This window comes from Lolium perenne, chromosome 6 (genome assembly GCF_019359855.2).
Source record: "Lolium perenne isolate Kyuss_39 chromosome 6, Kyuss_2.0, whole genome shotgun sequence".
Lineage (NCBI taxonomy): Eukaryota > Viridiplantae > Streptophyta > Magnoliopsida > Poales > Poaceae > Lolium > Lolium perenne.
Window position 1 is genome coordinate 253,179,635 of NC_067249.2, and position 23,396 is coordinate 253,203,030.

The window sequence follows — 23,396 nt, forward strand, 5'->3', positions numbered from 1 at the left end:
GCCTATAAAATCCCTTTCGACCTAAAAACACCGTACCAATTGACGAAACTCCAGAAAGACTCCAGGGGCGCCGCCGCCATCGCGAAACTCCAATTCGGGGGACAGAACTCTGTTCCGGCACCCTGCCGGAACAGGGAAGTGCCCCCGGAAGCCATCTCCATCAACGCCACCGCCTCCATCATGCTCCGTGAGTAGTTCCCCCATGGACTACGGGTTCTAGCAGTAGCTATGTCGGTATACTCTCCCCCATGTACTTCAATACAATGGTCTCATGAGCTGCCTTACATGATTGAGATTCATCTGATGTAATCGGTGTTGTGTTTGTTGGGATCCGATGGATGATACATTATGATTAGTCTATCTATAAAGTTTGTGAAGTTATTGTTGCTGCAATCTTGTTATTCTTAATGCTTGTCACTAGGGCCCGAGTGGCATGATCTTAGATTTGAGCTCTATATTGTTGCTTAGATTGTATCTACAAGTTGTATGCACATGTCACTGTCCGGAACCAAAGGCCCCGAAGTGACAAGAATCGGGACAACCGGAGGGGATGGTAGTGATGTGAGGGTCACATGTTTTCACCAAGTGTTAATGCTTTGCTCCGGTACTCTATTAAAAGGAGTACCTTAATATCCAGTAGTTTCCCTTGAGGCCCGGCTGCCACCGGCTGGTAGGACAAAAGATGTTGTGCAAGTTTCTCATTGCGAGCACGTACGACTATATACGGAAAACATGCCTACATAATTAATAAGCCTGATGTTCTTTCTTAATGCCTTTGATTCCTATCAATTGCCCAACTGTAATTTGTTCACCCAACACTTGTCACTTGTTGGAGAGTTACCACTAGTGTAGATCGCTGGGAACCCCGGTCCATCTCTCATCATCATATACTTGTTCTACATGTCATTGGAAGTAGTATCAACTATCTTCTCGTGCCATTGCTCTCATATTGCTATTACTGCTGCTGTGTTACTGTTACTACTGCTCTCATATTACTGTTACTTTCACATCACCCCTGTTGCTAGTGCTTTTCCAGGTGCAGCTGAATTGACAACTCAGTTGTTAAGGCTTATAAGTATTCTTTACCTCCCCTTGTGTCGAATCAATAAATTTGGGTTATACTACCCTCGAAGACTATCGCGATCCCCTATACTTGTGGGTTATCACCAGCGCTGCCCCCGATGCCGCCTGCGCCTTGGGATCCGGCCCTCCTCGCCGCGCTGGACGCCGCTCCGACTCCGACCGCCTACGCTGGCGGTGGCGACTGGCACATGGACACGGGCGCCTCTGCTCATATGGCTGCCCACCCCGGTACTCTTCATACCTCCCGCCCCGTCACCACTTCTACTCGCATTACCGTCGGCAATGGTTCCTCTCTTCCTATCACCCATATAGGCCATGCATCTCTTCCGTCTTCATCTACTCCCCTCTCACTGTCTAATGTCTTAGTGTCTCCTAACCTCATCAAAAATCTTGTCTCTGTTAAACAATTTACACGTGATAATCCTGTGACTGTTGAGTTTGACTTGTTTGGTTTCTCTGTCAAGGATTCCCGAACCCGGATGGTGCTCCTCCGATGTGACAGTCCCGGCGACCTCTACCCCGTGCACTCCTCGCCTTCCACATCCGCCGCCCCTGTCGCCCTCGCCACCGGTGTGGACCTTTGGCATGCTCGCTTGGGTCATCCCAACCCCGCCACCCTTCGCCACATTCTTAGGAGTTTTTCTTTCACGTGTAATAAGATCGCTGATCATTCTTGTCATGCGTGTCGTCTCGGCAAACATACTAGGCTTTCGTTTCAGGCTTCTTCTCATGTCGCCTCCTACCCTTTTGAGTTAATTCATAGTGATGTTTGGACCTCTCCTGTTGCAAGTAATACGGGCTATACTTATTATCTTGTCATCCTTGATGATTTCTCTCATTATGTGTGGACCTTTCCGTTGCGCCGCAAGTCCGATACTCTCGCCACTCTTGCCGCGTTTTACTCCTATGTCGCCACGCAGTTTGGTCGTCCCATTCTTGCATTGCAAACAGACAACGGGAAGGAGTTTGACAACCTCGCTGTTCGCACTCTCCTCACCACTCATGGCACCACCTTTCGCCTCACATGCCCATACACTTCGCAACAGAATGGTCGCGCCGAACGTGTCCTCCGCACTCTCAATGACTGCGTTCGCACCCTCCTCTTTCACGCCTACATGCCTCCGCGTTTCTGGCCCGACGCACTCTCCACAGCCACTCTCCTTCTTAATATCCGCCCATGTCGCACCCGCGGCAACTTCGCTCCTCATCATCTCCTCTTCGGTGCACTGCCTTCTTATGACGAGCTTCGCATCTTCGGCTGTCTCTGCTATCCTAGCATCGCCGCTACTGCGCCTCATAAGCTTGCACCCCGCTCGTTAGCCTGTGTCTTCATTGGCTACCCGCCCAACACAAAAGGATATCGCTGCTATGATCCCGTCTCCCATCGCGTCTTCACGTCGCGACACGTTTACTTTGACGAGATGCAGTTTCCTTTTCAGCAGGTACCCGCCGCCTCTTCCTCGCCGCCGGTACTCGCTTCGCCGTCCACCACGGATGGTCCTGGACGGTCCAGCCTTGGGCCGCCCCCTGGCTTTGGCGCTGCATGCGCCTCGGGACGTGCTGCGACCCTCCCTGGTCGCGCCTCCTCGCCGCCCGGCTGCTCGCCGTCCGACTCCGACTCGGAGTCCGCCCCGTCGCCTGCTGCACCGCCCACGGCGTCGCCCGCCACCTCGGCCCCTGGCGCGGTCGCTGCCCCGCCTTCGGCGTCGCGCGCCCCTTGGGCCCCTGGTGTGGGCGGAGCGCCTGCCGCGACGGTTCCCACCGTCGCCCCTACGACGCGGTCTCGGACCGGTACCCACCGCCCGAGCCTGAGATACTCTAGCGACGAGTATCTCCTTGAGGCCTCTACATCCGCGCCGTCTCCGATCCCCGTATCCGTACGGGCCGCTCTTCGGGATCCTCACTGGTTCGCTGCGATGCAGGAGGAGTACGCCGCCTTACAGCGGAACCGCACCTGGACACTGGGTTCCTCGGCCACCTCGCGCCAATGTCATCGGTGGCAAGTGGGTCTTTCGGCACAAGACTCACTCCGATGGTACCCTTGAGCGCTACAAGGCTCGTTGGGTGGTTCGCGGTTTCCGTCGCCGTGCCGGCGTCGACTTCACCGAGACCTTTGCACCGGTTGTTAAACCGGCACGATTCGCACTGTTCGCAGCTTGCGGTCTCTCGCGGATGGCCAGTTCACCAGATGGATGTCTCTAATGCGTTTCTTCATGGACACCTTACTGAGCAGGTCTATTGTGAGCAACCTACTGGCTTCATTGATGCTTCTCATCCTGGACATGTGTGCTTGCTCTCTAGGTCGCTCTACGGCCTCAAGCAAGCCCCTCGCGCCTGGTCCCAGCGGATCGCCAGCTTTCGCAGACTATGGGATTCTCAGGTTACTCGCTCGGATGCCTCGCTGTTTGTCTATCACCACGGTGACATGACTGCCTACTTGCTCCTGTACGTCGATGACATCATACTCACGGCCTCCTCCGCCGCTCTCCTTCAGCAGCTCACTCTCCGGCTACGTGATGAGTTTGCCATCAAGGACCTGGGCGCTCTTCATTACTTCCTTGGCATTGAGGTCACTCGGCGCCCTGATGGCTTTTTCCTTCATCAGCAGAAGTATGCCCATGAGTTACTTGAGCGCGCTGGTATGCTCAATTGTCATCCCGTCGCCACCCCTGTAGACACGAAGGCCAAGGTTTCTGCTCTCGACGGTTCTCCAGCGTCTGATGCTCCGTTCTATCGCTCTATTGTTGGAGCTCTCCAGTACCTGACGCTCACACGCCCAGACTTGCAGTATGCTGTTCAGCAGGTGTGTCTCCATATGCACGCTCCTCGTGATTCCCATTGGACGCTCGTCAAACGGATTCTCCGCTATATCCGTGGCACGACGCATCTGGGACTCACCCTCACAGCGTCCCCCTCTATGGAGATGGTCGCCTATTCGGATGCCGACTGGGCCGGCTGCCCCGACACTCGGCGCTCTACATCCGGCTACTGCGTCTACCTCGGTCCCTCACTAGTTTCCTGGTCCTCGAAACGACAGCCTACTGTTTCGCGCTCTAGCGCGGAGGCTGAGTACCGAGCTGTGGCCAACGCCGTTGCCGAGTGCACATGGCTTCGACAGCTGCTTCAGGAGTTGCATCACGGTGTGTCCCGCGCTACGGTTGTCTATTGTGACAACGTCTCGGCCGTATATCTCTCCGCCAACCCCGTTCATCATCGCCGGACAAAGCACATTGAGCTTGACATTCACTTCGTCCGCGACCAGGTTGCTCTCGGACAGACTAGGGTTCTTCATGTTCCGACTGCGCAACAGTTCGCCGATGTGATGACCAAGGGATTGCCGACTTCTACCTTTGAGGAGTTTCGTTCCAGTCTCTGTGTCTCTGGCGACGCTTCGACTGCGGGGGGGTGTTGAATATATTGTATATGTGTGCGTTGTGTATCCGGCCCACCTCCTAGTTTTCTTGTATAGTTGAGGTAGAGGCCCGCATCATGTACTATATATATGTGCCAAGGTGCACCGATCAATGTATTCCGCTTGCACCTAAAACCCTAGCCTTCTACACACAAGGTCGGGTCGCACTCTTCTCCGCTTGGCCTCGGGTCGAGCAGGTACCCCAATCGGTGCGGAAGAGGAGAAGGAAGGGGAGGTGGCTGCGGAAGGTGGTGGCGCTGGATGGCCAATCAATGTCGGGGACGCGTCGCTGAGCAGAGAAATACTACTCCGTAGAAGATATTTCGATGTCCGTAAAGTGGTGAAGGTATGTACCACTTGACTATTTTTTGGTTCCATGCGCTGGAATGTTTTTGTAGAATATTTTCATTTCCTTTTTTTATATTTTATAACCTTCAGTGTCACCTTTTCTATCTTTGATGGAAGTTTGTCATTAGCTGATAGCAGCTTTACACGCACTGAAAATTATAGTCACCCCGTATTCTCCTTTGAAAATTATTTTAACCGTATGTAGGTGAACCAAGTCAAACTATCCATGAAAGGACAATAATGCAGGCAATTAAAGGATTAAATGAGACAATCAGTCTAGTGTTGGACTTCCTGCAGGATGCAAAGGTACATATTTTAATCCTCTGATGATATGAATATTTAGTATTGGAAGATATCTTACAGAACGAAACATGTCAGGATGAAATGATGATCTTTTGGCATCTGTGAGAATAGTGGGAAGGTGTGCTACTGCTCTTGTTATTGTCTATTATCTCTGGAATTTGCGTGCACCTTTTGTTGTTAAAGAATTGCTCCTTGTAGATATGATAAACTAGCAGTATGTTAAGGGTCCTTTATTCGTCCAATACTCCCATCTCTAAATACTAGTTCCTCCTCCTGCTTGTACTCAGTTCGATGTGATTGGCATTGGCAATGTGAGTTACTACTTTTAATCATTACAAAAAAAATCATGTGCACTTTAGCCACTTTATATTTCTCTATGCACATCTTTTAAATAGCTGCGAAACAACATTACTATAGGTGTGAAGTGTTTCAAAGTCCCATGTAATCGTCCTTGAATAGAAGTACATTTGTGTGCTACTCTGTTGCAGCTATCTGGCAGAGACGCCATATGCCTGCCAAGAGAAGACTGGATGTCTACTGGAATTTATATTTTCTGTCGAAGGTCAAGATGAATCAAGGTAGTTCTTAGCCATTTTGTGCTCAGCAGATGTACATCACTTAGTATCTTCCTTCGTAATGCAGTATATTGATGGTACCAAGTAACATTCTTGCACACAGGCCCTTCTATTCCGTTCGCTTCATGCTTCCAATGCTATCCCAAATAACAACGACAGCTGATGGATGCAGAACTTTGGTGTCGTTTGGAGGCCATAAAGCAGTAAGTGGGCATGTTTGGTATAAATGAACTATATAAGAGTTGTGACTCCCTTGTCTCTCTTTCCTTGAAATAATCAAATGCTGGTTATACTAGTTCATCAGAAAACCCAGTTTCCAGTTTGAAAATAATAATCAATTTGAATCTTTTCTGAATTTTATCTTTCTGGTTTTCAAGTTTTGTAGTTTACACAAATGTGTAAATGCAGACACAAATCTGTGGTATTTCACAACTGACTAGCAGGCCAACCCTCCCCCATGCACACGGGCTTGCTAGCAAGAGCTAATATTCACTGTTCATACGAAGTTTATTTTGTCTTGTCGCAGGGATGCTTAAATTATAGGGTGTCGTCGCATAACTTTACTAGTTCTGTCTAGGTGCCAATCACATTTGATGCTAGGTGTACAATTTGAAGTGTGCATGGAAGTAAACTGGTAGCATTGTGATTTGCCAATGCCAACTACTAGAACATAAATTTGGCATAATGGAGTTGCCATTTGTTGTTCAGCTTGGCTTTGGACGTGCAGCTGATATGGCTGTTTTTCTGCCTACAGGTTATAGACTGCCTCATTAAAATGACAGAGCAGAATGGAATGATGGTTGACAATGGCAGCATCTTTTTGGCGTGCGATACTATCATAAACATTATGTCAAATGTAAGTACCTAAATTGTTCGAAACAGTTTTTTTTCCTACCATGAGATAATCCTAATAGCCTAATGCTACTTATGTAGAGGAAGAGTTCCCATATGCAAATGGAGCCTTGTTTCATCTGTCTCCTGCAAGCACTTTTACATGGGCTGGTATATTCTGCTCCTAATTTCTTTACAGAAGCTGAAATAAATATATGTATGTATTGTTTGTAGCGTGGCTCTCGGTGGTAGCCATTTCTCAACGTTTGATTCTCGCAACCATTTTACTTAATTTAGTAGACAGTGACAAATCTTTTTACCAAAATTCAGCATCACTGGAGGTTAAGAAAGGGGTTCTATGTCATTTAGGTCATAAACCAGTCCTACAGTCCTATCTTTAAAACATGATCAGCCATATATGGAGCAATTTTTAGCAATGCCCAGCACTGGTTTCTGAACCATGGTCATGGCAAGAATTCTATAGCTGCTTCAATCTCTGCCTATTGTCAGTTACCTGGCAATCTCGCATACTTGTAAAGCAGGATACTATATATGGACTGTCAGTAGCCAAGGAGAGATGAATACCTAAGTTTCATGCTATTCAATATGGACGATCATTTTTCTGTTGATTATCTTCATATGCGGATCAGTAACTCTCTTTTTGTTAAATGCGAGCTGATCAGTAACTTTTTTTTTCTTGAACGAGATATGATCAATAACTAGGAATATGTGTGATTGCTTATAGGAACAACTGATGCTTCATCAGTCATCATGACAGCGTCCAGCTTATGCACGATGGTGATGGAGTTGACATCAGAAGAGTTCCTCTTGAGCTGCTCTGATTTCGACCCCAAGACCCTTGGGAGTTTGTCTGACCTCATTGTCAGAAGCTTGCATCAGGTAATTATGGATGCATCTCTTTAGTGACATTATTTGCTCACGAAGGCTCTTCTCTACAATGGGTGTTATATTCGGCGGCATCAGCATGTGTTTCCCTTATTTTTCTTCAATTCTGGGTGTGTTCGCTTGATGATGGCTTACTGAATTGTCCTACAGAATATCCCTGACGGTGATATGGAACAGTTGAACCAAAAGCAAATAATCGTATCAGGTACGTGTAATGATCTGTTGTTCTTACAAATGAAGAGGAAGAAAACATGGCTCTCATTCAGTTTGTGACCTGAAACATCATTATCTAACTTTGATTTTGTACTGGTTGCAGGCTACAAGCGCTGGGCTGATCGATTCCCTCGTGTTAGACATGTTGTACATCAGCATGTATCTGTCTGACTCTTCTCTACATGAAGAGTTCTCTTGTGAATGAAATCCTGATATGGTAACCTGAAGTGCTAGCAACCCCTGGCATGAAGTTTAATCTCAGAGGGTCCCCCATTGACAATTCCCTTAGCTGATATTATCTGTAACCTACTGCTGATGTGCCAGGAAGTTTTAATATCTCAAATGGCAGCTCACTGGTTCTTGTGTGTAACGCCTGTTTCCTGACATGAATACGCTGACTGGGGCGAGCAGGATAGTAGTGCATGCTTTTTTATTTTATTTACAATACACTGCAAACACCAAGCAATAGGCTGTGATGCGATTCTGTCTTCATGTATTTTCTGTTCGACGGAACTCTCCCATCTTTCATGTATAACAAACTATCAATTGCCCCAGTTCTATTCAGGTCTTTTGTTTAATTTGTTCATCTCCCTATTCAGAAAATTCACATCTAATACAGAAACCACAGACGTATGCAGACTACCCCTCCAGTGCTCAGTGATACCTGAATGAGACTAACCTTAAATGTTGCGCAAGCAACAGCTTTTGTGCAAGCAGCCAAAATAACCTGACACTTTCGAAAACTAAACGCCAACACAGCTATAAGAAAGGCGCCATGCTGGTTGGAGATCGCAATCAAAGGAGGTCTTATAAATATATAAATAAGAACACTTGGGAGTTCAAATTTGCTATATGTGCTCCCTATGTTTCTAAATACAAGACGTTTTGGGAGTTTAAATTGAACTATCAAAACATTTTATATTTAGGAACAAAATGACAATATTTTGACATTAAGCATTGGAAGTTTGGAACTCATCGGAAGAAAAATGTCAGGTGCGTCTGTCTCAGCCCCACGCACACCCTCCAAAGAGATCTGACGGCAGCCTATAACGGTCAGCGACTCCAACTTTTGAGAACGTACCAGCGCAACCATTCCAACATTTGTCACGTTCTTACATTTGCCTAGTGTGGGACTACTCAAGCAAGGAGCTTGAATTATGAAACCCGCCCCAGCATCAGTTATAGACCTGCAACACACGAGGTCGAGTGTCTCCAGAAGCTGGGAGGATGACAGGCCCTCATTCCCTCGTCATGCAAAATGCTGGCACCGTGCGGATTGGACAAGACTGGATGAGCGTCACAATACCCTTTTGTGTGAAGCCTATTTGATCTGGCTGGAAAGAAGAGCAAAATGTGAAGGTGAGTTCAACCTCCTGAAACATAGGGCAGCTAAGAGCTAGGGCCTTGAGGATGAGGCTATCATCTGTCAGGTCACGGATGCGGTCGGCCCCGGGCTGGGGAGCAGCCCCGCGGGTAGGCCGGCGAGCCCGACCTGGACCTCCTCGGTGATGGAGGTGGACACGCCGGCTTCCCAGACTGTGGCGGCTGGAGCGGCGGTGGGCCAGGGATCTGGGCCTGCCCCCGACCTACATGGCGAGGTGACGGCGGCGGTCTCCCTGGTGCAGGGCAAGCGGACCAAGGTGGTGCCGGTCGTGGCGAAGGGGCCGGTCAAGGTGTCCAAGAAGTCGGCGGTGCCGCCGACGCCGGTGCGGAAGAGCTCGAGGACGGCGGGTGCAGCGGCGATCTCCATGATGAAGAGGGCGCAGAACATGACGGCGACGAAGAACCTGGAGCTCCCGTCGGTGACAGGTACGGACGCTGACTTCTCCATTCTTCCCTCCCTCCCCGACGCACACCTATCGTCTGTTGTGTTAGATAGCGCCATCGTGTTTGCACCTGGCAAGGGTTCACCACAGGAGGCTTTGCAGCTGATTAGGGCGAAAGAGCTGGCCCAGGCTTCCCTTGCGGCGCTGGCGGCGCGCAAGGAACAGGAGTCCTTGGACCGGGTGGCTAGGGAGGCCACCGACCAGGGCGTGCCATCCAGGGAGGATGCGACTCTTGTTGTTGGCATGGATACCACACTGGAGGATTCGGACGCGACCGGGCAAGGGTCGGCCGACGAGGACTTGACCCTCCAAACCATTCGGGCACGCGCAAGGGTGCACCGGCCTAGGTTAACGGTGCGCAAGGGGCGCGGGAAGAAGACGGACGTTTGCTCATGAGAGCCCTTATTTACAACATTAGGGGGTTTGGGGAGCCAGGGAGGCGCGGACAACTCAAAGCCTACCTTAGACAACACCGGGTTGACATTGTGGCCCTCCAAGAAACGATTAAGGCGGATTTTTCCGCTGCTGAGCTTCGTAGCCTGGAGATGGGGGGCCAATTTGGGTGGAGCTGGGTCCCCGCGCAGGGGCACTCCGGGGGCATGCTCCTAGGCTTTCGGGATGATTGCTTTGAGGTCGGGCAATGGCAGAAAGGGAATTTCTTCATCAGTGCCTCGGTCTTCCAACGTAGTAACAAACTCAAGTGGTGTTTCTTCTTGGTCTATGGGCCGGCTGATCACCGTCGTTCTGATGAGTTCTTGGGGGAACTCACCCAGGCCGTAGCGGCGGCCCCCTACCCGGTGGTGGTTGGGGGCGACTTCAACCTGATCCGCGCTGCTAGTGACAAGAGTAACGCTAACATCTCTTGGTCCAGGGTTAGACGGTTCAATGAGGCTATTGCCACTATGGCCCTCCGCGAGGTGGAACGGGCAGGGGCTCGCTACACCTGGACGAATAAACGGCTTCGCCCAACGCAATGTGTACTAGATCGGGTTCTAGTCTCGCCAGTTTGGGAGGCGGCTTTTCCGCTTTGCTCGCTTACTACTATCACAAGGGTGGGGTCTGACCACTCCCCTCTTCTGTTCAGCAGTGGCGAGGACGCACCTATTCGCCAGTCGAGGTTCTTTTTCCAGACCTGGTGGCTGGGGGTGCCGGGGTTCGGGGACCTCCTTAAGGAGAAAATCCGCTGCTTCATCTTTGACCACGGGCCACACCGATGCTCGGTGGAGGCGTGGCAATATGTCTCGCGGAACTCCAGGCAATTCCTCAAGGGGTGGGGAGCCAATTTGGGCAAAGAGAAGAGGGACTTCCGCACCAACCTTCTGCGCCAGGTGGAAGAATTGATCGGGTGGCGGATGCCAACGGTCTAGACGAGGAGGGATGGGGCCTCCGGTACTTCCTCGAGGACCAACTCATTGCACTAGACAGGGTGGATGAGGAATACTGGCGCCAGCGGAGTAGGACTCAGTGGATCCTGAAAGGTGACTCGTGCACCGCTTATTTCCACGCGATTGCAAACGGCCGCAAGCGCAAGTGTTCTATTCCCCGGCTTATCACCGAGGCGGGCGAGGTGGAGGAGCCGCGGGCCCTCATGGAGCACATCTACCAGTTCTACCAGGGCCTGATGGGGGCCAAAGGGGAAGAACGGGTCTTTGCCCTTGGCACTGATCTCTGGGAAGCGGATCAGAAGATTTCGGACGAGGAGAATTGGGGCGTCGAAGTAGCTTTCACCGCTGAGGACCTCGACGAGGTACTGGCTAGTATGAAACCGGACTCGGCGCCGGGACCGGATGGGCTACCGGTCCTGTTCTTTAAGCGATTCTGGGGAATCCTGCGAGAACCCATCCTCCAGATGCTGAATGATTTCGCCTTAGGGAGGGTGGACATTGCCCGTCTCAACTTTGGGATTATATCTCTAATTCCCAAGGTTAAGGGGGCGGAGCGGATTACGCAATTTAGACCTATCGCGCTGATCAATGTTATATTCAAGTTCGTGGCTAAAGCATATGCGATTAGATTAGCTCCGCTAGCACATAGGACGGTGGACCGGAGCCAATCAGCTTTCATCAAGGGGAGATGTCTGCATGAGGGCGCTCTGGCTCTCCACGAGATTGCTCATGAACTCCGTGTGGGAAAGCAAGAGGGCTTGCTTCTCAAACTTGATTTCGAGAAGGCCTATGACAGGGTGAGCTGGGATTTCCTGCAGGAGATTCTCCTGCGGAAGGGCTTCTCGGCTCGGGTGGTGCATCGCCTCATGCAGTTGGTCAAAGGGGGCCAGACGGCGATAAATGTGAACGGGGAGATTGGTCCATACTTCAGGAATGCAAGGGGCGTCCGACAAGGGGACCCACTCTCCCCGATCTTGTTTGACTTCGTTGTTGATGGGCTTGCGGCCATCCTGGCTAAGGCTAACCGGGCGGGACATATCGAGGGAGTGGTCCCGCATCTCATCCCCGGGGGGGTGACTCATCTTCAATACGCTGATGATACTTTGGTTCTGATCAAACCAACAGGCGCAGGGATTGCGAACCTCAAAGTTATCCTGTTGTGTTTTGAGAATATGTCAGGGCTGAAGATCAACTTTGATAAGAGTGAAGTGGTGATGCCGGGGGCACCACTGGAACTTCAACACCAGGTAGCCCACATGCTCAACTGCAAGCGGGGAGAATTCCCTATCAAATATTTGGGCCTACCTATCAGTGATAAGGCGCTAAGGGTAGCGGACTGGAATTTTCTGCCAGAAAAGATTGGGCACAGGGTGGACCCATGGCAGGGACTTTTCTTAGCCTCGGCTGGAAGACTGGAGTTGACCAACTCGTGTTTATCCAGCCTCCCGCAGTTTGCCATGAGCTTGTACATGCTTTTCGACAGCACCCACAAGGCCATGGACAAACCTAGGGCGCGCTTCTTTTGGGAAGGAGTGGGGAACAAACGCAGGTATCACATGGTGGATTGGGCTACGGTGTGTAAACCTAAATCGTTTGGAGGATTGGGAATCCTCAACACCAAACTCATGAACATCGCGCTGATGCTCAAATGGGTTTGGAAGCTCTACCAAGACGCGGATGGTCTGTGGGCGGACATCATCCGGGCTAAGTATCTTCGGGGTAGGGATCTTTTCGACGAAACGGTCCCTACCAGAGGTTCCCAATTTTGGAATTCCATTCAGAAGATTAAATGGTATTTCAAACTGGGAGCCAAGCACGTGGCGCGCAATGGGAGGCGCACCAGGTTCTGGCTGGATTGGTGGACTGGGAGGGGCCCTTTTATGGCAAGGTTCCCCCGCCTATTCAGCTGCTGCACGGATCCATCCATCTCGGTGTTTGATGCCAAGCCACCAGATGGACACCCTGGGGATTGGGGTGTTGCGTTTCGGCGGCAATTTGGGTTGGCGGAAATGGTTGAATGGGACAACCTTCGCCGTGAGGCCATGGGTTGGCAACCGGGTCTCGAGGATGACACGGTGTCCTGGTCCTTGGACGCTTCAGGGGCCTACACCACTAGTTCGGTCTATCTTGCACTGACGCAGGGAGCGACGGTCACTTGTTTCAAAGACGCTTGGCGCACCCGGGTCCCGCCCAAGATTCGTGTGTTTCTGTGGCAGCTAATCCGCGGAAGGCTTCCCTCTGCCGAGCAAGTTGCCAAGCGCCACGGACCCTCGGACGGGAGGTGCGCCCTCTGCCAGGAGAATGAAGATTGCAATCACATCTTCTTCTCCTGCCCCATCGCCAAACTTATGTGGGCTGGAGTTAGGGAACTCCTCCACTGCGACTGGAACCCCGCGGGACCGGGGGAGTTCATTGCAATCGCCCAGGGTCTATACGGCCCCCTTCGTAGGCTAGTTTGGTTCACGTTTGCTGCCATGTGTTGGACTCTTTGGAACACGCGCAACAAACTAGTCTTTGAAGGAAAGATGATTGGGAACCCAGCTGATGTTTTCTATCACATGCTTATTCATATGCAGTCCTGGAGGGTTCTGGTCAGACAGAAGGACCGGGCGATGCTGGACGCGGCGGTGGACGACGTCAGGAGGCTTTACGCGCGACTACGGGCTGAGTAGCGGAGGACCCAGGCGGCGACTTGACCAAGATCGTGCTTCAGCTTTTACCTAGTTTGGTTGAGCCTGCTGAGTTAGGCCGTTCGGCTCTGTATCGTGTGTGTGTATGTCTGCTGAACCTGGGAGGGTCGTAACTGTGACGCCTTGGGCGTTCGTGTGTGGTCTGTAAAACTTTAACTTGCATGTACCGTTGCCTGGAGGGCTTTATTTATAAAGCCGGGCCGTGAGGCCTTCTGTTTAAAAATCTGTCAGTGGTGTTTTAAATAAAACACTTCTCCAGGAGAAAACAAAGTCCAATTTCTGGCACGGTTATAATATGAGCCAACCTAAGATCCTTCAGATTATCGCAGCAGATGTCCAGCCTTGTACGCGGGATCAAAAACCCCAGTCATCATCCTGTAATTTCCATGAATCACAAATTCAAACTTTTGGAGATTCACCCATCCTGGGCCAAATTTTTTCAAATCAAAACACCCATGCAGTTATAAAAATATAAGGGTGGCATGGTTAGACGTCTCAACCAAAGGAAGAAAACCTTAAAAATGGAAACAACATAAAGATATGACAGATCGAAACGACTGTCACAATACATAGGAGTTATGTCAAATTTCTCATAAAGAAAATCCCACATAACCATAACAAGTCTAGAACATCTTAAGTCATTGGAATTTGTCGGACGGAAATCACAGGCGCATCTGTCCTCTGAATTACTTTCAAATCGTAGTGTTGAGGTTTAAAACTCTGCTAATATGGCAACATGAGTTAACAGCCAAAGATCGCCTTCACGGTCGACTGGTGTCCACTGCCGCGCATGTTCATTCCTTTCAGACTGTCGTGGCTTTCAATCTGCGCAGAATAGCGAACTGTTTTGGCAGCCCCTCGCACACCCTCCTGGGAGATCTGACAGCAGCCAATAACGGTCAGTGACTCCAGCTTCTGTGAACTTACCAGCGCAGCCATTCCAGCATCAGTCACATTCTTACATTCCCGGAGTGTGAGACTACTCAAACAAGGAGCCTGGACAATGAAATCCATCCCAGCATCAGTTATAGACTCGCAATCCACGAGCTCGAGTGTCTCTAGGAACTGTGTGGATGAGATGCCCTTCATCCCCTCGTCATCAAATATGATGGCACCATTGAGCACAAGGGCACGAATTGGACAGGATTGGATGAGCGCCACAATACCCTCTTGTGTGAAGCCTATTTCAGTTGGGTAAATGGGATTGATAAATGTGAAGGTGAGCTCAACAACCTGAAGCATAGGGCAGCTGAGGGCTAGCGCCTTGAGGCTGTCATCGGTTAGTGGCGTCCTAAAATCGTAACCACATCGCAGAGGCATGAACCGAAGTGATATGGTATTAAGGTTGCTACACCTCTGGAATAGTGCAATCATCTCACTCTCATCTAGACCAATAACATATTCCAGGTAGAGTGTCTCCAATGCTTTGCACTTCCCTAGGAGAAAACGAAGTCCAATTTCTGGCATGGTTACAATATGAGCCAACCTAAGATCCTTCAGATTATCGCAACAGATGTCATATCTATATGGATAGCCAACCTTGTATGCGGGATCCTGGACTGCACCCATCCAGTAGTTTCCATTAATCTCAAACTCAAACTTTTGGAGATTCACCCATCCTGGACCAAATTTTAGGAGGTCATACTGGCTGATTCCATTGCAATCCTTTACAACAAGTTCTTCCAATGATCCATATCTCCCAAGGTACTCCAGCCACTCTACATTGTCTACTGCCGTACAGCCAACAAGGTGGAGAACAGAAAGATACCTGCAACTAACCGCCACCTGAGAAAGCCCAGTAGAAGTTATTTCTGGTGCATAGTTCAGCCTCAGGGACCTCAACTTTTTGCAGTATGATGATACGTAGCCAAGACCGGTGTCATCAATGTACAAGCAGTTGCTTAAAGTGAGATCAGATAGCAAGGGGCAGTGAGATGATAGAACATGGAGGCCTTGGTTGTCCAGCTGGTCCCCATGACTGGACGTCCAACCAGAGTAATTGATCTCTACTTTCCACAAATTGGGGAACCGGGAGAACAGAGATGTCAAGGCTTCTGTTGTAGGGTCAAGTCCACAGCCAACACGGATAGCATCCCTGTGCTCCGCCTCGATGGTGTAGAGCTGCTTCGACACGAGGGAAAGAGAACTACGATCAGTTGTACTGGTGATCCTCTTGACAATCTCTGCAATCAGTAGCTCTGGGAGGCCCTCCATCAAGTATCTCAGGTGCACAACTTGGGTAATTGAAAGCTCAGCAGGTGCTGGACAAAAGATTCAATGATCAGGATGCAACATATCAAAATAATCAGGTTATAGCGGTAAGAACAAATGTACAAGGAAAGATAAATGAAACATTGCACCTATTTATCTTTGTTGAAAGATTTATGTGCTTATCTTCACAATGAGCGTTAATTGATGGCAGCCTATTATTTGTATCCATATCACAAATAATTCCATATCACAAATAATATGCAATTTCTGTTGGATGTGAGGATAATCTACAAATACACCAATTAGAACTACAAGCCCACAAGATAATTTAACATTCACTGCTGAAATAAACTCATATCTGGAAGTACCTAACCAATCAGACTGTTCCTAGACACTCCAGAACAAACTTTACTGATTAAACCAAGCTACCCTCTTGCTTTTCACACAGATTCCAGTTTCATACATGATGGGCAATCGATACAGTTTCACGGAACCATGGAGCGGTGGCTCTACCTGTTCTTGCCATCGGATTCTCTTTGAGATCAATGCCAGGAATTTTAGTTAAGCTATCTCTCCTAATCGCTTGTACAGGAACTTCCAAGCTTGGCACTGTACAGTTACAAAGTCTCTGCCACATGCCAAATGCAAGGGCAGGACTAAACAAAAATTCATAGAGACGCAGACACACCAAAGATGAGTATTTAAATCACAAAGTATTAATCTTACTACTAATTTTGAGCTCCACTGGATTTTAGCTTGTCACCACACTACCACAGATATGCTCACGGTTGCAAATACGTGCCCGAAAATACGTTTTGTAATATAGAGCTTTAATGCGACATATTCAGCCTTTAGATCGTGGTTAAAGAAACAGTATTTTGGTGATTGCCTGGTTGGATAAAATCGTGTTGGAACCCCTGAGGAGGCAGATCAATAAACAATGCCATAACAGTTCACTACCATTCCTTCAATCTACCGGTGTAATAGCAACCATTTCTGTTCTGTACACTAAATAAATGACTAAAAGTTACAAGAGATTTTCTAACAAGTCTACATAAAAGAAGCCATAATATACTGCTCGGATTTTTGTCGGAGCATTGGTCATCCTCACAAATACAAAGTATTGGTTCAGAGATTCAAAAAAGGTGCAACCTTGGCCTAGTACCACCCCTGGCAATTTACAGTTTCCCTACACATCTTTGGGGTTCTAGTGTTTGAATCCAACAATGTTCTGGGTTGTAGGCACAGCTCCGTGGATCTAGAAACTTGCTCCCATGGGCTAATTCCATTAACAGAACAAAGTGCAGCAATCAAGTCGATCTAGAGAGTACAGCAGAACGGAATCTTAGAGGAACAATCGACATGTCTCGGCTGGCTCAACAAGGTCGCTCGAGGAGTGAAAGGAATGGACCCGAATCCTTACCTCGGAGGAAGCGGCGACCAAGGAAAGCGGCGACGCCGTCCGGGAGGGAAGAAATGGGCGGAGACGGCGGAGACAAGGGTTGGATTGGGCGGAGAAACCTCCGCGGCGAGGTGACGGCAAAGCAAAACCCTCGTCTCGCGGCGTCTCGAACTCTCGATGGACAAGCCGGAGTTTGGGCTAATATGGGCCGTATTCTGCTTGGGCTGATGTTATTTTATTTTCATTTCTGAGAAATATACCGCTCGTCCCACACGAGGCAGAGCCGCTCCTTGACTCCGGTGATCGCCGGCGATGGCCCGCTCCGACCTACACCTGGGAAGCTCTGCGCTGCGCCGCGCCTGCCCTTCAGCTTTTCCGGTTTCCCTCGTGTGGCAAGGAGCGGCTGAGCGGGGCTGGCTCGGCTATGCCATCTGCATTCGCGCATCATCCAGCCACGAAGAGCAACTGCTTCCGATCGAGGCGACCCACGCTCGAAGAATTCTCTCCAACCAAAATGCTGCGTGACTCTGGTACCAGCGTCCGGATCTACGGTGGCGGACGACGGACAGAGGCCGGCTCAGTCGCTTGCAGGGATCTGGTGCGCTGCAGGTGTTCGGCGAATTGCCCAAGCAAGATCATGTTGCTGATGGTATTCTTCTCCCCTGATTCAGTGTATGTTTCCTCGATCAGTGATCACTATAATCAAAATTATTGTCACTTCAAACTGTACTCTTAGGATTACATTGTGTGGAATAAGCCGCCTTAGGATTTTACACAGCACTGCAAATTCACCTAGTGGCATACCCATATGTTCTAGTAGTATAACAAGGTGCTTCAGTTTCCTAAAGGATAATGCAATTGGAATTCCTTATGAGAGGCAGAGTGCTTCTTTTTAGGAATAGATAGAGAGTGCATATATGATCAGGAAAACTGTAAACACACGTCACCTACCATATTCATTGGATTACGATACATACATTACAAACACCACCCAGTGAGTCCAAAAACACAATGTCAGCATGCTCCAACTGGGATGCACATTAATCTGATTACATCAACTACACTAGGAATCTGAAAAGAGGTGGAGCTAGCTAGAGCCTAGAGCAGGGTAGAGATTGGAAAGAGCCAAGCTGATTAGAGATCTAAAGATAGGTAATGATAGATAGACGATCCATTGCCCTGAATTTCGGGCAACTTTGTGGACTGTCCTGACATTACAAGAGCTACAACTACAGAAGACAGTGATGTTGAATCACACTGGAGGTTGGCTGCCCTGTTTCTTCCTACGGTCGAACAAGAATGACAGCGTCAAATGGATTGCAAAGTAGCCCAGCACGGCAACGATGAGCGCGAAGACATACACAGACGTCTTCCACCCCCTGTTGGAGCCGGCTGCATAGGACCCTAGGAGAGCCACCAAATCAAGTATGATCGTCCAGTTCATCACCCTAAGCGACCATTCCTCCCATTCTTCTCCCTTGTTGTTTGGCAGCCAGTGCGGTAGCAGCATGATGATGACAACAATGGAAGCCACGAAGGAAACAGAGTTGCTGTAGAAGAAGGCAAGGTACCGGGGCCTCCTGTTGTCGTGCATCACTGGGTCGCCCGCCTCGTACCCGTTGCTGCTGCTCTGCCACGCTCCGCCGGGCGGTTCCAGGCCGGCCTGGTAGGTTACGCTCGCCACCAAGATGCCTAGCAGCATCAGGTACTTGCGCCTCACGTGCTTTTTCCTTTCTTCTTCACTCTCCTTCCTTTCATCTGCCTCCTTCTTCTTTTGTTCTTCATCTTGTTCTATGGGTGGCACAGCTGCCGAGTTGCCATTTCCATTGATCTCCTTCATCAAAAAATTCTTTTGTTCTTCATCTTGTTCTATGGGTGGCACAGCTGCCGAATTGCCATTTCCATTGATCTCCTTCATCAAGAATACTAGAAGCAGCCCGGCTGCAACAAAGAGGACCACGGCCACCAACACGAAGATGTAGATGGATGTCTTGAGGTGTTGCGTACTTCCGGCGGCGTAGGCCCCCATCAAACAAAACAAGCCCACCGCCGTACAAACAGACAGTGCGTTGCTTCGTATGGCTGGCCTGTACAGGTTGGGGTTCACCAGGAGGAGGATGAGGGAGATGGACAACATGAAGCTCACCGAGTTGCAGTAAAAGAAGGCATTGTAGCGGCGCGGGTAGTTGTACAGGAGGACCGGGTCGCCAGCATGGTGCCCGAGCTCGTCATCCTGGAGCAGGAAGCCGCCTGGAGGGGTGAGGCCAGCTTGGTAGGTGATGGTTGCCGCCAAGATCGCGAAGAGGAGCAATCTTTTGCGCCTCTTCTCCAACAAACGATCTTTGGCATCGTCTTTCTTGTCCTTGTGATCCAGCGTGAGGAAGATGACATGGATCACCACATAGACCAGGACGGCGCCTGCCAAGGCCATGGCGTAGATGGAGTGGTTCACGTCCCGGCAGCTTCCCGCGGCATACGCACCGATGAGGCCAAACAGGTCGAATATCATGGCTGCCTCCAGCACGTGGTGCTTGACCAGACGTTCCGTCTGGACCAGTACGATGGCCACCAAGGAGGCCACCAAGGCAACCGAGTTGCAATAGAAGAAGATCCTGTACCGCCTAGCGTCCGTCGTGAGAAGGATCGGGTCGCCAGCCATGTGCCTGTCACCATTATCCTGCCAAAGGCCACCCGGCGGGTTCAACCCCGCTGTGTAGGTGATGGTGGCTGCAAGAGTGGCGAGCAGTAGAACAAGAGAGCGAGCCTTGTCGAGAGCCTCCCTAGCACTGCATCCATTCATTGCCCAGATAGAAGAAAACAGAGTTTAGTTCAGTTGCAGAGAAAAATAAACAGAGTTTAGTTAAGTTGCAAATAAAAAATTAAACAGAGATCTGTTCAGTTATAGAGAAATAAAGATACAGAAGAAACAGAGAAGAGGATATGTTTTTGCTAAATACCTGACATTATCGTCAGTCTCCTTATTTTGAATTTCAGCAGTTTGTTGCGCTGGACTGGAACGGGAAGACAAGAGTTTTGACGGTGAAGTGAAGTAAGCATGGAGAAAGAGGAGTAGGATGAATGCCACAACGGCGCCAACCAGGCTGAGTACGTAGATAGTGGTGTCAGTGTGCCTGCAGCTGCCGGCAGCGTATGCGACGACGAGGCCGACCAACGCGACGACAATGCACAGGTAGAGGGCAAGCTGAAGAGACCGGGCTGTCTTCTGGTGCAGCTTTTTGACCTTGATAATGAGCAGCATGATGATGAACAGGGACGCCACAAACGCCGTGGTGTTGCAGAGCAGGAACACCGTCAGGCGCAGGCTGTGGTGCTCCTTGAGGATGGCGTCACCTGGCCGGTGGCTGCCCCCGGTGCTGTCCCAGAAGCCACCCGGCGTGCTCAGCCCGGCCACGTAGGTGATGCTCACCGCGAACGTCGCAAGAAGCATCACGACCTTGCGGAGCCGTTCTTGGGCTTTCTGGTCCTTCTTTTCTTCGACCTTGGGCACGCTGCCGGGGTCAGGGTGGGGGACGCCGATGGGACCTCCAGGCATCGCCCCGCCGGAGCCGGAGTTGGAGGTTTTGTGTGGAAACCACCAGTCCAGCAACTTGGTAATCACGATGTAGAGGAAGACGACGGCAACCAGCAGCACGGAGTAAACAGTGGAGACCTTGTCCCGGCAGGTGCCGGCGGCGTAGGCGCCCATGAGGCTGAGCAGGTCGAGCAACATGAAAAGCCGCAGCAGCACGACGTCGGAGGTGACGCCCTTCTTCTCCTTCACCTTGTCGTGCCGGACGGCGAGGATGAGGATGAGGACGATGACCACAAGCGACGCGGCGAACGCGGTGGCATTGCAGTAGAAGAAGGCGAGGTACCGGCCGTAGTGGGTGTCGCGGATGACGGGGTCGCCGGCGAGTCGTTGACCTTGGCTGGCGTCGTCGCGGGCGCCCTCCTGCCAGACGCCCCCCGGCGGGTTGAAGCCGGCGTCGTATGTCACGGTGGCCACCAGGGTGGCCAGCAGCAGCAGGTACTTCCGCAGGCTGTACTCCCACGGCTGCTGCCCGGACGCCACTATCGGCACGTCGTGGCCGGGCTCCATTACCGGCTGCTGAGGTGCTGGTGCGTCATGCCCGGGCACCATTGCCGGCCGCAGAGGTGCTGGCTGGCCGTGGCAGGGCTCCAATGCCGGCTTCTGAGGTGCTGGCTGGCCGTGCTCCATTGCGGGCTTCACTTTCTCAGCTGGTGTGCTTGCTCCCTCTTCTAGATCGTTGTGATCCAGATTCCAGAATGGCCAATGACAACGATAGTATAGGTGAGTTGTCTGATTATAGAAACACCTTGACTCGCAGCGAGTCGTCGCCTCGTCGGGAGGAAGCTGCCCTGCGTGTTCTTAAAGTCTGATAGACTGCTTCTGTACTCTGTTTGGTACTGCAATTCTAACATGTGAACGCGTCGAGTCAACTCGGTCTTCGGGGACAAGCAAGTCTTTTCTCCTCTGCAAATCATGCACTCTACACTCAAAATATTGTTATCTGCGATCATGTAGTTCATAATCATGAAAGTGTTGATGTACCTCGTATTTACCTGAGATATCAAATTAAGTATATTTTGCTATGTCCTTACATAGCTCATAAAATACTCCGAGTATTAAATAATTTTGTGGGAATATTTATTTTTGGTTTTGCTATGATTCTCACTCGAATGAGAATTAAGTTAGAGCTCAATTACTTCTAAAATAGTTGGATTTACATTGTGAATTTGTGCAACACGGAGTGCAGCAAGAGAGCTGCACATGAATTGCAAACAAGATTTGTTTTCCATTTGCACATGCATGGGTTGCAATTTAAAAACAAAAATGTTCATTCGGTAAAAGAAAATTCATGAAGTACAGAAAACATTCATGTAGTGTAAAATTATTGGATATCATCACTCAACTGAACTTTATGCGCACCATTTTTATTTTACCTCCACGCTCAAAATCAAGGGTATACTATTGAGATTTATGTGCAGTGATAAAGCAACTGGATTATTTCCTTCTAAATTATTTAAACCATTTTTCTGAAATATTATTTGTATGCAAATTAGCAGTTTGTTTGGTTCTTGGCAGAATGTTCCTACAATAAAATTACACAATTTTTTTTTATCCAAAAGCCTTATCTTATTATTAGCATCACAACATTTTTTGCGGCAATAATATCGTAGCAAGAATCATTTGTGAGACTTTTGCTTGAGAAAATCATTTAGTGGTACTAGCTGGACCTAATAGCGGGGGCAAACATAAATTGTCAGACTAAACATTAATAAATCAACGTTGTGCCAAGAAATACTACTCCCTCTATCAACTTTTTTAGATATATGTATATATACCTTAGAAACTTTTCTTAGACGGAGGAGTGCTAGAAGTCAACGAAACCAACAGTACACGGCCCTGACAGTGACACAGCGAGAAATGCGAGAGCAAGTGAGGAACAGATGACGTAGCCAGCCTGACGTAGACACCCCTGACTTGAGAACACGTCGGGCCCCCCTAAACACTGGTCTGTTCAGATAGATGCACCGTTCAGTTTTTCTGTCCCAGCCAGATTGCCAGGAGGCGGATGATCAAAATTTCACGTGCTGTGTGTTCTGATTAAAGATAAGGGGCATTTTCGAAATCCCGAAACTCCTTCTGAACCCTTCATAATATGGCCGAATTTTGTGTATAAAACGAAACGCATAAAATTCCTGCCTGGTGACACAGTCCGCGCTCGTCGAGCACTTATCGTCCACCTGAATTCAAACCAAACCCAAAAGGCTCAATTCTAGCTGGAAAATGCAGAAGTTTTAGCAACTCTCAAGTTTTTGGCATTTCAATCAACATATCAAACTGGGGAATGCACAAAGAAATCAGAAAGAAAGGGCTCGCCTTGGTGAGGCGGAGGTGGACAAGGAGCATGATGGCGCGGAGGTCCAGGTGGCCATACGAGGGTGCCATGAGAGCCACACATCTAGGAAGCTGTGGAGGAGGAACACCGTCGGGCTAGCGGTAGGGATCTAATTAACGACGTGAATGGGAGTTACGTGCCGTTGACCTCCACTCCAGAAGCGTACCGCACTGTTGTCGACTGACTCCATGCTAGATTGCTTGGATTGGGTTGAGCTCGCAGGCGCGAGCGTGGCAACCCGCCATCCCCTCTCTAGTGCTTCGGGAGTAGATCAAGAAGAGATGGTC

General features: G+C 49.8%; 3 protein-coding genes and 1 long non-coding RNA gene across 4 annotated transcripts; 2 read left to right on the forward strand and 2 right to left on the reverse strand.

The window, feature by feature from the left end:
* Positions 1-3,271: 3,271 nt before the first annotated feature.
* LOC139832697 (uncharacterized mitochondrial protein AtMg00810-like) lies at positions 3,272-4,495 on the forward strand. The gene has a single exon (XM_071822516.1). The coding sequence runs from the start codon at positions 3,272-3,274 to the stop codon at positions 4,493-4,495; it is 1,224 nt and encodes a 407-aa protein (XP_071678617.1).
* A 1,081-nt stretch (positions 4,496-5,576) lies between these two features.
* LOC127309141 (uncharacterized) lies at positions 5,577-7,477 on the forward strand. The gene is made up of 4 exons (XR_007856960.2): positions 5,577-5,724; positions 5,825-5,924; positions 6,476-6,577; positions 6,655-7,477. It is a non-coding gene; the product is annotated as an uncharacterized lncRNA (long non-coding RNA).
* A 6,500-nt stretch (positions 7,478-13,977) lies between these two features.
* LOC127305183 (F-box/LRR-repeat protein 14-like) lies at positions 13,978-17,364 on the reverse strand. Its single transcript, XM_051335563.2, has 2 exons — positions 17,207-17,364; positions 13,978-15,833 (listed from the first exon to the last, which is right to left on the reverse strand). The coding sequence occupies exon 2, from the start codon at positions 15,784-15,786 to the stop codon at positions 14,314-14,316; it is 1,473 nt and encodes a 490-aa protein (XP_051191523.1). The 5' UTR covers positions 15,787-15,833; positions 17,207-17,364; the 3' UTR covers positions 13,978-14,313.
* Positions 17,365-18,133: 769 nt separating this feature from the next.
* LOC127305182 (uncharacterized) lies at positions 18,134-21,404 on the reverse strand. Its single transcript, XM_051335562.2, has 2 exons — positions 20,143-21,404; positions 18,134-19,971 (listed from the first exon to the last, which is right to left on the reverse strand). Exons 1-2 carry the CDS (start codon positions 21,402-21,404, stop codon positions 18,438-18,440), a joined length of 2,796 nt encoding a protein of 931 aa, XP_051191522.1. The 3' UTR covers positions 18,134-18,437.
* Between the last annotated feature and the right edge of the window lie 1,992 nt (positions 21,405-23,396).

What these genes read in the sequence shown, in the direction of transcription:
- LOC139832697 (XM_071822516.1), top strand. Translation starts at nt 3,272, where the DNA reads ATGGATGTCTCTAATGCGTTTCTTCATGGACACCTTACTGAGCAGGTC.
- LOC127305182 (XM_051335562.2), bottom strand. Translation starts at nt 21,404, where the DNA reads ATGGAGCACGGCCAGCCAGCACCTCAGAAGCCGGCATTGGAGCCCTGC. An exon ending in GAGACTGACGATAATGTCAG is followed by an intron (nt 19,972 to 20,142) that starts GTATTTAGCAAA and finishes GAATGGATGCAG; the next exon opens with TGCTAGGGAGGCTCTCGACA.
- LOC127305183 (XM_051335563.2), bottom strand. Translation starts at nt 15,786, where the DNA reads ATGGAGGGCCTCCCAGAGCTACTGATTGCAGAGATTGTCAAGAGGATC.